The sequence below is a fragment of the Oncorhynchus keta genome, chromosome 36 (genome assembly GCF_023373465.1).
Source record: "Oncorhynchus keta strain PuntledgeMale-10-30-2019 chromosome 36, Oket_V2, whole genome shotgun sequence".
In the NCBI taxonomy this organism is placed as follows: Eukaryota; Metazoa; Chordata; class Actinopteri; order Salmoniformes; family Salmonidae; genus Oncorhynchus; species Oncorhynchus keta.
The window spans coordinates 1,008,560-1,021,892 of NC_068456.1; the positions used below are offsets into that span (position 1 = coordinate 1,008,560).

General features: G+C 45.0%; 1 protein-coding gene across 2 annotated transcripts in view; it reads right to left on the minus strand.

Annotated features, from left to right (window-relative positions):
* The window catches only part of wdr11 (WD repeat domain 11), a 132,329-nt gene that overhangs the window by 79,802 nt on the left and 39,194 nt on the right, over positions 1 to 13,333 (minus strand). Inside the window, exons 7-9 of one of the 2 annotated variants that reach the window (XM_052498280.1) lie at positions 11,490 to 11,589; positions 10,893 to 11,100; positions 10,721 to 10,821 (exon numbers count right to left, since the gene is read on the minus strand). In XM_052498280.1, the coding sequence (XP_052354240.1) occupies positions 10,721 to 10,821; positions 10,893 to 11,100; positions 11,490 to 11,589 (409 nt within the window). Of the gene's footprint in view, positions 1 to 10,720; positions 10,822 to 10,892; positions 11,104 to 11,489; positions 11,590 to 13,333 lie in introns of both variants that reach the window. The other variant, XM_052498279.1, reaches the window with a different exon arrangement.

Below are 13,333 nucleotides of genomic sequence, written 5' to 3' on the forward strand. Positions count from 1 at the left end.
CCAGGAAACTCCATAGATCTTAATCCCATTGATAACTTGTGGTCAATCCTAGAGGCAGGTGGACAAACAAAAAACTACAAATTCTGCCAAACTCCAAGCATTGATTATGCAAGAATGGGCTGCCATCAGTCAGGATGTGGCCCAGAAGTTAATTGACAGCATGCCAGGGTGTATTGCAGAGGTCTTGAAAAAGAAGGGTCAACACTGCAAATATTGACTCTTTGCATCAACTTCATGTAATTGTCAATAAAATCCTTTAACACTTATGAAATGCTTGTAATTATACTTCAGTATTCCATAGTAACATCTGACAAAAATATCTAAAGACAGTGAAGCACATTACTTTACTATTTATATTTTGGGCTACCTTTACTTCACTACATTCCGAAAGAAAATATTGTACTTTTTACTCCATACTCTCCCTGACACCCAAAAGTACTGATTACAATGACATGAAAATTGTCCAATTCATGCCAAAGTTTGTTAATTTTGCCAAAGAAAAAAATAATTAAAGTCGAAGGCAATATCAGTTGGTTTTGTGATTAATGAGCCATCTGATTCAATGAATGATGGAGATGAATTTGGTATTTGCCCACAAATGTCACTTAAGGTGCTCCAAAGCTTTTCAATATCAATCCGCATGTCATTTATCTTTGTTTCATATTGTAGTTTCTTCTTTTTTTTCAGTTTCACATGATTTCTCAATTTGCAATACGTTTGCAAATCGGTTGTGCAGGCAAACTTTGCCATTCCTTTTGCCTCATCCCTCTCAACCACACAATTTTTCAATTCATCATCAATCCATGGGGATTTAACCGTTTTTACAGCCATCGTCATAATAGGTGAATGCTTATTAGTAACTGGAATAACCAATTTCATAAATGTGTCAAGTACAGTGTCTGGTTGCTCCTCATTACATACCACTGACCAACAAATATTCTTTACATCAACAACATAGGAATCACTACAAAACTTATTGTATGACCTCTTATACACTATATTAGGCCCAGCCTTTGGAACTTTGGTTTTCCTAGATGTGGCTACTATAAGTTTGATCACTACATCCAATGGATCTGGATACTGCTTTCAAGCAAATTTCTGCAACATAAGCTGTCATCAATACATGTTGATGATTTAATTCCTGCGCTGTTTGTAACTACCCTGGTAGGTCGATTGATAAAATGAACCAGGTTGCTGGCATTGGTTACAGTTTGAAGTTTTTTCTTGAGTGGGCAGCTTGATGAAAGCTAGTCAATAATTAAAAATCTACAGCAGCTTCCCACCAGAATGGGCTTTAGGTGAGGCAGACGAACCTGTAGTCATATTACTTCAACAGTTTTTAATATGAGATCCTCTCTAATCTTTACAGGAATGTGGTTCTGAATATAAACAGCAACACCCCCATTGGCATTTCTATTTTTTCTGTAAATGTTATAACATTGTATTGCTACCACTGTATCAAAAGTATTACCTAAGTGAGTTTCAGAGATAGAATATGAATGTAATCTGTTACTAGCAAATTACTGATTTCATGAATCTGGTTTATAAAGCTACATATGTTAACATGGGCTATTTTGAGCACTTTTCGTCTGCGATGAATACTTGTTTATATTGCTTTACTGGAAAGCTTAGCAGGAGTAGATATAGTATAGTGAGCTGCACACAGTGGACTTCCTCCGAGGGCACACCAGCTCAATAGTATACATCTGGATCATAGGCACATGATTACTGGGACATATATTAGTGTAATTACATTGTCTACCAAACGCCCCTGGTGTAATGTACATTTGCTGAAGCATTATGACAATTCTGAGTCAATTTGGTAGGTATTAACTGAGCTGGGCTTGGGTCATTGATAAGTCATTGTCTCAACACAGCCTTATAATGCTGTGAAAGGATCCAGGAACCCAAATGACTTGGAAGGATCCCATCCTCCGAATAAAATGTGTTTTGTTTCCAAAAGGTATCGAAATTGTCGACATAAGTAACACCCATTGAGCTGCAATAATTACATAGAATCCTGCTTTCTTTTTACTACTAGCTAACGCGTTAATGCCACGATTCAGAAAGGGCACAAGGCCAGATATGATTGTTAAGAGTCTAGCAGACAGTCATTGAGCTCTTTAAAATCCAGTTTCAACTGTTCAGAGTTGAATGTAATTAAAACCCACATGGACTACAATAGAATTGAATTCCATGTCCTGATGTAGTACATTCGGGAGTAGCTTAGTAATGTCATTTACTCAAGCTCCATGGTAGGATAATGTTTTTGCATAAGGAACGTTCACATCTTACCATGGAGCTGCCCAAACAAAAAATCACAGCTGGCGAGAAGGACGAGGAAATCCACCCACTCCCACGCTTCACAGGATTCTGAGAACCATTTTTGGATGGGCGAGAGGCAGGATAACTTGAGTACGTGGCTCCCAGTGCAGGCCTCTGACAGACGTCGAAGCCACGCTCGATCCAGAGCAGGGATGGAAGATTGCCAACGTCGACTTTTAAATCATAGTAGTAGGCACTGCGGCCGCAGACACAGGCACCCCCAGCGACAAAGGTGCAGGAGGATCAGGCTTTGTTGTTTGTTTGTCTGGGCAACACCGGCCAGTCGTATAACGACAAGGCGTAGATGCATCCAACAAGCGAGAACGCCGTACAGTCACCGGCGTTGAAAATGTAAACATTCCACTCCGCGTCTTCCCCAGTTTCTTACGTCGGCTGGCGACCTGCGCAATCAAGGAAGCCTCCTCAAGCCTATAGTCCTCGGCAAGTAAACAATTGCCGCATTGAAAATTAGTGATCCGGTTTGTCCCAAAACAAAGTAGTAGAAACAGCTCCTACAGCGCTGGAACTGTTCATTTACTTCTCCAGACAAAGAGGGCTCCATTGGACAACTCATTTGGTACCAACTTTGTTAGCTTGATGGCTAGCAGCTTAGCATCTCTTTCAAGCAGGCATCAACCTCTGTTACGCGGGAAGTTGCGGTCGATGTTCACTTGTCCCTGATGGAGGTTGCTCCATGTCTCTTATCGCTCCCTGGCTACATATTCGATGCAGTTTCTGGCTTGTGACCATGGTCCAAGTGAATGGAGTTGGTCTCTCAGTTAAGAAACAGAATGGTTACAGGTTGTCCCGTGGTTTGTTAAAGTCAGATACTTTTGCAAGGAAAATAATTAGTGTAGAGCAGTGAATTTGACGGTTTAGGTTTCTGACTGGTTTCTGGTTTTGAGAATTGCTTTATCTCAGAGATTAGGGTTTCTGAAGTCAGGTTGGTTAACTGGGGCTCCAGCGCTTATACTGCACATTATTTTTCTTCAGGTAAGGAAGTTTCATGTAAAATAAATAGAAAAAAAGTGTAAAAGTTAAGTAGTGGTGACAGTTGTTTATTTTTTATTTTTGTTGGGGAGATGTGATAGGGGGGTAAGGTTAGTGTTAGGACAAAAACAAATACATTATGATACAATTCCACACTCCATCCGCCAGGTGGCAGCAACCTTGTCCACATGCTCAGCTTGGTAAATAAGCACATCAGGGGCCGCATTTATTACCATTGTGTAAATTTCACGCGCAATTTTTCTTGGCGCCATTTAAAAAAACAAATATTTATTAGCTATGATTCAGATCCACGTTTTGGTACATATACACTGCTCAAAAAATAAAGGGAAAACTAAAATAACATCCTAGATCTGAATGAAAGAAATATTCTTATTAAATACTTTTTTCTTTACATAGTTGAATGTGCTAACAACAAAATCACACAAAAAATATCAACGGAAAATGAATTTATCAACCCATGGAGGTCTGGATTTGGAGTCACACTCAAAATTAAAGTGGAAAACCACACTACATGATGATCCAACTTTGATGTAGTGTCCTTAAAACAAGTCAAAATGAGGCTCAGTAGTGTGTGTGGCCTCCACGTGCCTGTATGACCTCCCTACAACGCCTGGGCATGCTCCTGATGAGGTGGCAGATGGTCTCCTGAGGGATCTCCTCCCAGACCTGGACTAAAGCATCCGCCAACTCCTGGACAGTCTGTGGTGCAACGTGGCGTTGGTGGATGGAGCGAGACATGATGTCCCAGATGTGCTCAATTGGATTCAGGTCTGGGGAACGGGCGGGCCAGTCCATAGCATCAATGTCTTCCTCTTGCAGGAACTGCTGACACACTCCAGCCACATGAGGTCTAGCATTGTCTTGCATTAGGAGGAACACAGGGCCAACCGCACCAGCATATGGTCTCACAAGGGGTCTGAGGATCTCACCTCGGTACCTAATGGCAGTCAGGCTACCTCTGGCGAGCACATGGAGGGCTGTGCGGCCCCCCAAAGAAATGCCACCCCACACCATGACTGACCCACCGCCAAAACGCTAAAATTATCTGCCGAAATTGTTGCAACCCCTATTACTTGCCTGTTCAACCCCTCTTTCCTATCATCTGAGATTCCCATAGATTGGAAAGCTGCCGCGGTCATCCCCATCTTCAAAGGGGGCGACCCAAACTGCTACAGACCTATATATATTCTACCCTGCCTTTCTAAGGTCTTCGAAAGCCAAGTTAAACAGATGACCGACCATTTCGAATCCCACCGTACCTTCTCCACTATGCAATCTGGTTTCAGAGCTGGTCATGGGTGCACCTCAGCCACGATCAAGGTCCTAAACGATATCATAACCGCCATCGATAAGAGACATTACTGTGCAGCCGTATTCATCGACCTGGCTAAGGCTTTCGACCCTGTCAATCGCAACATTCTTATTGGCAGACTCAACAGCATTGGTTCCTAAAATTGTCTCGCCTGGTTCACAAACTACTCCTCTGATAGAGTTCAATGTGTCAAATCGGAGGGCCTGTTGTCCGGACCTCTGGCAGTCTCTATGGGGGTGCCACAGGGCTCAATTCTCGGGCCGACTCTCTACTCTGTATATATATCAATGATGTCGCTCTTGCTGCTGGTTATTCGTTGATCCACCTCTATGCAGACAACACCATTCTGTATACCTATGACCCTTCTTTGGACACTGTTAACAAACCTCCAGACGAGCTTCAATGCCATATACAACTACAAATACTTAGGTGTCTGGTTAGACTGTAAACTCTCCTTCCAGACCCATATCAAACATCTCCAATCCAAAATGTAATCTAGAATCGGCTTCGCAACAAAGCATCCTTCACTCATGCTGCCAAACATACCCTCGTAAAACTGACCATCCTACCGATCCTCGACTTACAAAATAGCCTCCAACACTCTACTCAGCAAACTGGATGCAGTCTATCACAGTGCCATCCGTTGTGTCACCAAAGCCCCATATGTCAGCGCAGCTCACTGATCACTGCACATGTACATAGCTCATCTGTAAATAGCCCATCCAACTACCTCATCCCCATACTGGGGCGGCAGCGTAGCCTAGTGGTTAGAGTGTTGGACTAGTAACCCGAAAGGTTGCGAGATCGAATCCCCGCGCTGACAAGGTACAAATCTGTCATTCTGCCCCTGAACAGGCACAGGAACCCACTGTTCCTAGGCAGTTATTGAGAATGTGTTCTTAACTGACTTGCCTAGTTACATAAAGGTAAAATAAAATAAACCTACATGAGTGGATTTTTGGCCCTCGCTAGCATGAAAACTAAATACAGGCAGACTGTGTAAGTCTATGTAAGACAGACTCTCTTCAATACAACATTGCAGAGTTGTGCATCCTTTCAAGCACACCCTTCATGATGAACAAATAAGGTTTTATATGTAAGGCCCAAAAAAATAGCAAAATAATTGATTATTTTTTATGTAATATTAGCTCCTATCCACTGATCTAGAGGATAGGAGCTATGGGTTGTTTATGGAATCTCCGTGGTAATTCAAGGCCATTTGAATATAACCTGGAGAGACAGTGCAGGGGATGAGTCATTACAGGGGTTTAGTCCTTACATAGCTTCCCCTTTGTCTGACTGTACTATTAGGCTTTGCCCATGTTGTTATTTCCTTCATATGGAGTGCTTTAGTTAGCCTCTGTCCCAAATGGCACCCTATCCCCTACATAGCACACTACATTTGACCAGAGCAATATGAGCCCTGGTCAAAAGTAGTACGCTATATAGGGAATAGCCACGCCCCAAGTGAGGTCAGAGAGGACAAAACTGCATTAAAGGTCTGGTAAAGAAATTAACATGAGAAGCGTTTATTCACGGGGTGAAGAAAATTAACTCACCTCAGGGACCAGAACATCGCCAGGCTGCAGCGGCCGTGTAAAGTGGTTCGAACTCTGACTATCAACACGAGGTGTAGAGAGAAGAAAACTCCCCTCTCGGACAATCACTGGTACGGCTGATTAGCTGTCCTAAGTCAAATATCTAGAAAAGTGAATTTAAGTGGGACAATCCTACTACTCTTCAAACCATCCTATTGTACAACTCTTCTCAAATCACCGTAGTACACTACTCTCATCATCTAATAGGAACCGTCGACACGGCTGGCTAGCCTATCTTCCAAGGAGCATCTTCCAGAGTGAACAACAGTACAAGACGGGAAAGGGGCGACCCCTTTCGGACAATCAGAGCCTTACAAGCATGCTGCTTAAAAGGCCAATCCATCACCCTTCCTAAGGAGGGCTGGTTCCGACAGAGCTAAATGGCAAAGGAAGGCATTCACACTCACATTCATGATTTCTTACTCCAAATGGGCGGCGGTTCGTGATTAGTCGTGAGAATAGTTTCTAAAATGTATCGAAGACAAAGGTCTCTTTTTCACCCTCCCTCTCTAAGTCGTTGTGTAACAAGCCGCCATATGTTGTGTCAGTTCGCTAGGGACCTTTCCTAATGTATTAAGTGTGTATGTTATCCTGTGTTATTATTTAGTTAGCTAGTAAATAAATAATTAAACCACTTTGTGTAGTACTGAATCCTAAGGCTGGGGTTTTTGCAGAACCAAGGAGGTTATGACTGTTCAGAATGATGATATGATAAGAGGTTATGATTAATATGTTGACTGTTTTATAGATGTGATAGGTAAAGACTTTTAGAGTTTAATTCGGGAGATGGTAACTCAAAACAACCGCTCTTGTGGTGCCCCAAATTCCTAATGAGTTAATTGTTACATGATTAATTTAAAATGAAGTCAAAATGAAGTCAAAAAGTTAGTTAGCTGATTGGGTAAACAACGGTCATCAGATTAATTTGACCTCACCCTCTCACCTTCCCCCCCTACTCACAAGGCAGGCAATACGCTTGACCTCATCTTTACTAGATGCTGTTCTTCCACTAACCTCATTGCAACTCCCCTCCAAGTCTCCGACCACTACCTTGTATCCTTTTCCCTCTCGCTCTCATCCAACACTTCCCACACTGCCCCTACTCGGATGGTATCGCGCCGTCCCAACCTTCGCTCTCTCTCCCCCGCTACTCTCTCCTCTTCCATCCTATCTTCTCTTCCCTCTGCTCAAACTTTCTCCAACCTATCTCCTGATTCTGCCTCCTCAACCCTCCTCTCCTCCCTTACTGCATCCTTTGACTCCCTATGTCCCCTATCCTCCAGGCCGGCTCGGTCCTCCCCTCCCGCTCCGTGGCTCGACGACTCATTGCGAGCTCACAGAACAGGGCTCCGGGCAGCCGAGCGGAAATGGAGGAAAAAACTCGCCTCCCTGCGGACCTGGCATCCTTTCACTCCCTCCTCTCTACATTTTCCTCCTCTGTCTCTGCTGCTAAAGCCACTTTCTACCATTCTAAATTCCAAGCATCTGCCTCTAACCCTAGGAAGCTCTTTGCCACCTTCTCCTCCCTCCTGAATCCTCCCCCCTCCCTCCTCCTCTCTGCAGATGACTTCGTCAACCATTTTGAAAAGAAGGTCGATGACATCCGATCCTCGTTTGCTAAGTCAAACGACACTGCTGGTTCTGCCCACACTGCCCTACCCTATGCTCTGACCTCTTTCTCCCCTCTCTCTCCAGATGAAATCTCGCGTCTTGTGACGGCCGGCCGCCCAACAACCTGCCCGCTTGACCCTATCCCCTCCTCTCTTCTCCAGACCATTTCCGGAGACCTTCTCCCTTACCTCACCTCGCTCATCAACTCATCCCTGACCGCTGGCTACGTCCCTCCCGTCTTCAAGAGAGCGAGAGTTGCACCCCTTCTGAAAAAACCTACACTCGATCCCTCCGATGTCAACAACTACAGACCAGTATCCCTTCTCTCTTTTCTCTCCAAAACTCTTGAGCGTGCCGTCCTTGGCCAGCTCTACCGCTATCTCTCTCAGAATGACCTTCTTGATCCAAATCAGTCAGGTTTCAAGACTAGTCATTCAACTGAGACTGCTCTTCTCTGTATCACGGAGGCGCTCCGCACTGCTAAAGCTAACTCTCTCTCCTCTGCTCTCATCCTTCTAGACCTATCGGCTGCCTTCGATACTGTGAACCATCAGATCCTCCTCTCCACCCTCTCCGAGTTGGGCATCTCCGGCGCGGCCCACGCTTGGATTGCGTCCTACCTGACAGGTCGCTCCTACCAGGTGGCGTGGCGAGAATCTGTCTCCTCACCACGCGCTCTCACCACTGGTGTCCCCCAGGGCTCTGTTCTAGGCCCTCTCTTATTCTCGCTATACACCAAGTCACTTGGCTCTGTCATAACCTCACATGGTCTCTCCTATCATTGCTATGCAGACGACACACAATTAATCTTCTCCTTTCCCCCTTCTGATGACCAGGTGGCGAATCGCATCTCTGCATGTCTGGCAGACATATCAGTGTGGATGACGGATCACCACCTCAAGCTGAACCTCAGCAAGACGGAGCTCCTCTTCCTCCCGGGGAAGGACTGCCCGTTCCATGATCTCGCCATCACGGTTGACAACTCCATTGTGTCCTCCTCCCAGAGCGCTAAGAACCTTGGCGTGATCCTGGACAACACCCTGACGTTCTCAACTAACATCAAGGCGGTGTCCCGTTCCTGTAGGTTCATGCTCTACAACATCCGCAGAGTACGACCCTGCCTCACACAGGAAGCGGCGCAGGTCCTAATCCAGGCACTTGTCATCTCCCGTCTTGATTACTGCAACTCGCTGTTGGCTGGGCTCCCTGCCTGTGCCATTAAACCCCTACAACTCATCCAGAACGCCGCAGCCCGTCTGGTGTTCAACCTTCCCAAGTTCTCTCACGTCACCCCGCTCCTCCGCTCTCTCCACTGGCTTCCAGTTGAAGCTCGCATCCGCTACAAGACCATGGTGCTCGCCTACGGAGCTGTGAGGGGAACGGCACCTCAGTACCTCCAGGCTCTGATCAGGCCCTACACCCAAACAAGGGCACTGCGTTCATCCACCTCTGGCCTGCTCGCCTCCCTACCACTGAGGAAGTACAGTTCCCGCTCAGCCCAGTCAAAACTGTTCGCTGCTCTGGCCCCCAATGGTGGAACAAACTCCCTCACGACGCCAGGACAGCGGAGTCAATCACCACCTTCCGGAGACACCTGAAACCCCACCTCTTCAAGGAATACCTAGGATAGGGTAAGTAAGGGTAAGTAATCCTTCTCACCCCCCCCCAACAAGATTTAGATGCAAGTGGCTGTTCCACTGGTTGTCATAAGGTGTATGCACCAATTTGTAAGTCGCTCTGGATAAGAGCGTCTGCTAAATGACTTAAATGTAATGTAAATGTAAATTAAAAAGTCACGACACCAATAAGAAACAATCATATCCATTTTCTGTTGCAAAGCATTTTAAAATGTTGCGTGCCCTAATGAACACGGCCCAGCAGTCAGCTTCCATCTGCAGCTGGGCTTCTCTATTCACTAGGCTAAAAGGGGTGAAAGTGGGCCATTCCTCTGTTCTACCAACATCAATATATACAGTGTATACTCCAGACCGCAAAACAAAACCAATGGCTCTCATACTCAACACTAACTGATGCACATTGAATCTCCCACCGCTCATCCACATGTACACACTAGTATTCTTTATTAGCTGCTTCATTATGTCTCAAATCTAAAGAGCACAACACAATGTCCGCATTTAGATGTCTACAGGCATAGCTAGTCAGAGGGAGGGACAAAGCGATAGAGGGAGGGGAGTAAGAGAGGAGAGAGAGATGGAGAGAGCAACAGATAGAGATAAAGCAAGAAATATAATAAGGACAGATGGATAGAAAGAGAGAAAGGAGAGATAAAAGTAACAACCTACTCACAAGATCTCTTTTGCTGGGGTTTTCACTGCGAGCAGTAGTCAGCGAGTCAGGGTTGATGAGAAACAAGAAATGACAGAAGGGGGAGAGATAATGGTCGCCTCGGGGCTAAGAGTGCACACGGCTCAGGCAAACTGCAATGAAGGATGTCTAAAGGGCCCTGGCACACAGCCGGTTTTTGGATTCTTTATTGTTGGTCTTCTGAAAAGATTCTAAGACTTGCCTCATCTCGAATTATTCGTTTTTCAAGAGAATTGAGAACGGTGATTGCTGCCTTGAACACACTATTGTACTGTGTACGCGATAAGAGGATTTATTTGTCATAGATTAGAAGCATGACCTGAATGTATTGATTTGATTTCTGTGTTGAGTGAATGCAAGAGCCCAGCCATGTGTTGTGTTCATTAGGCACAAAAAGAAAGGAAATGGTCCAAAACAGGGAGATTCTATCTGAACTTGTCCAATAAGAAATGCTCATTTTCAATTGCAAAACATTTTTCTATGGTTTGTCCTAATGAACATGACCCAGGTGTGTCTAGTTGAGATGAGATATGCGTACCGATCATGGTGTTAAGAGACAGGTCCTGAATCTTCTTCTGGTTCTGACCCAGTGGTGAACCACAGAATGCCACAGGAGCGTAGAGGGGGGACAAACCCGAGCTGAGGGAGGAAGGGAATAATTATAACTAAAAAAACATGTTCAAAGAGTGTGTGTATGTATGTATACACACCTAGGGTTGACCGTAGACTTGGACACGTGGGCTTTGAGCTCCCACAGCATGACACGGCCGTCGCTGACCGTCAGGGCGGCGTTGTTCTCATTGACCGGACAGATGACCATGCGGTAAGGTCGCACGGTCTTGGTGACCCTGATGGCATCACACTGGGAACGCAGGTCATACACCAGCTCCTGGACACTCTGCTCCGGATCTGACGCAGCTACTTCACACACACACACATTATGAGATGGAGAGTGTAGGAGGGAGAAGGAGAGAGAAAGAAAGAAATTGGGGGGAGAAAGATAACGCAATTGACTCTCCGCTTTTAGAGTCATCAGCACTTCTCACTAACAGAGAATAATGAAAATGTGAAAATATACAGTCAATTGACGTGCAAGAGTTTTGGGTTATTTACTGCAGTCTAGACTGCTAGATGGATGAATGGAGGAGTGATTGACAGATGGACAGAGCGTGTGAGAGTAGATTAGTTCTTTTTGAGAGAAGATGGATGAATGGAACGAATGAGTGACAGAGGTAGAGTAGAGGAGTTCTTGTTTTTGAGAGAAGATTGACTGACTGTGTGAGTGACAGTAGAGGAGGGGTGCTTGCCTGATTCGTCGGGTGCAGTGGTGGAGCGACACACCCTCAGAGTGATGCAGCCGTTCTCGTGGAGACAGAAGAGAGCGTCTCTTTGGGCACAGGGGATCACCTGGATAAAGGAAGTAGAACAGAGAATGATGTGATTGGGTGAAAATATCCCCCAATCCCAAACTAGCCCATAGCCTCAAGCAACTCGCTTGGAAGTCCTTCTGCTATCACTATCAGAGGGTGACTACAAGAGCGGTGAAGGGATAATATAATATGCCATCAAGCAGATACTTTTAACCAAAGCAACTTAGTCATGTGTGCATGATTGTTTTTATTTGGGTGCTCCCAGCGGTAATCGAACCCACGCTCATGACGTTGCAAATGACATGCTCTACCAACTTAGCCACAGAGGGATCAATAAGCTTGGTCGAAGTGGCTATCAGTGGGTCTCATTATCCCCTACGAACTAGATGATTTCACCCCCTTAGCTTTGGGACATCACTACATATGGAAGAGGTGCGTGTTAATGCACAAACGGAGGGTCGGGGGGAAGTGGAAGAGAAAGGGATTGGTTGGGGATTCAGCATATTGTGTCTTTATTGGAGTATGACTGGGTAAGTGTGAATGTGTAACTATCTCTAATGACAGTGTGGTTGTGCATGTCTTAGTGTGTGTCCCTGGCTCCCTATCCTCTACCACAGTCCAGGCTGGACTCGGAGCCTTCTTCGCTGCAGCTGTATCATCACTCATGCAAATTGGCTGTGACAAGCGCTTTACAACAATTAGCGAGAACCCTGCAACTGATGGACAGAGCCTCAAAGGCTGAGTAATGCTACTCCTCTACTACTGCCCTGTGACTTGGGCTGGGCTGCTGTACTGAAATGTGTACAGTGTAGGCTACACACTTCTGAACCCAAACAGACAGACATACAGTACCAGTCAGAAGTTTGGACACACCTACTAATTCAAGGGTTTTTCTCTATTTTTACGATTTTCTGAAGTGAGGAAAACTAAACTATGAAATAACACATATGGAATCATATAGTAACCAACACAAAAAAAGTGTTAAATCAAAAGATTATTTACATTTTAGTTTCTTCAAAGTAGCCACCCTTTCTTTGCCTTGATGACAGCTTTGCATACTCTTGGCATTCTCTCAGCCAGCTTAACCTAGAATGATTTTCCAACAGTTGTGAAGGAGTTCCCTCATATGCTGAGCACTTGTCAGCTGCTTTCCTTCATTCTGCAATCCAACTCATCTGATGCAGCACTCAATCGCTCCCCTTCTTGGTCAAAATGACCTTTATACAGCCTGGAGGTGTGTTGGGTCATTGTCCTGTTGAAAAACAAATGATAGTCCAACTAAGCCCAAACCAGAAGGGATGGAGCGTTACTGCAGAATGCTGTGGTAGCCATGCTGGTTAAGTGTGCCTTGAACTATAAATAAATCACAGAAAGTGACACCAGCAAAGCACCCCACACCTCTTCCTCCATGCTTCACAGTGGGAACCACACAAGTAAATATCATCCCTTCACCTACTCTGCGTCTCACAAAGACACAGCGATTGGAATCCAAAAATAAAAAAAATTGGACTCAGACCAAAAGAAAGATTTCAACTGGTCTAATGTCCATTGCTCGTGTTTCTTGGCCCAAACAAGTCTTATTTGCGTCATTTAGTAGTAGTTTCATGCAGTCTACTCTGAAAAGCTGATGTTGAGATTACTGATGTTACTTGAACTCTGAAGCAATTATTTGGGAAGCCATTTCTGAGGCTGGTAACTAATGAACTTATCCTCTGGAGCAGAGGTAACTCTGGGTCTTCCTTTCCTGTGGCTGTCCTCATGAGAGCCAGTTTCATCATAGC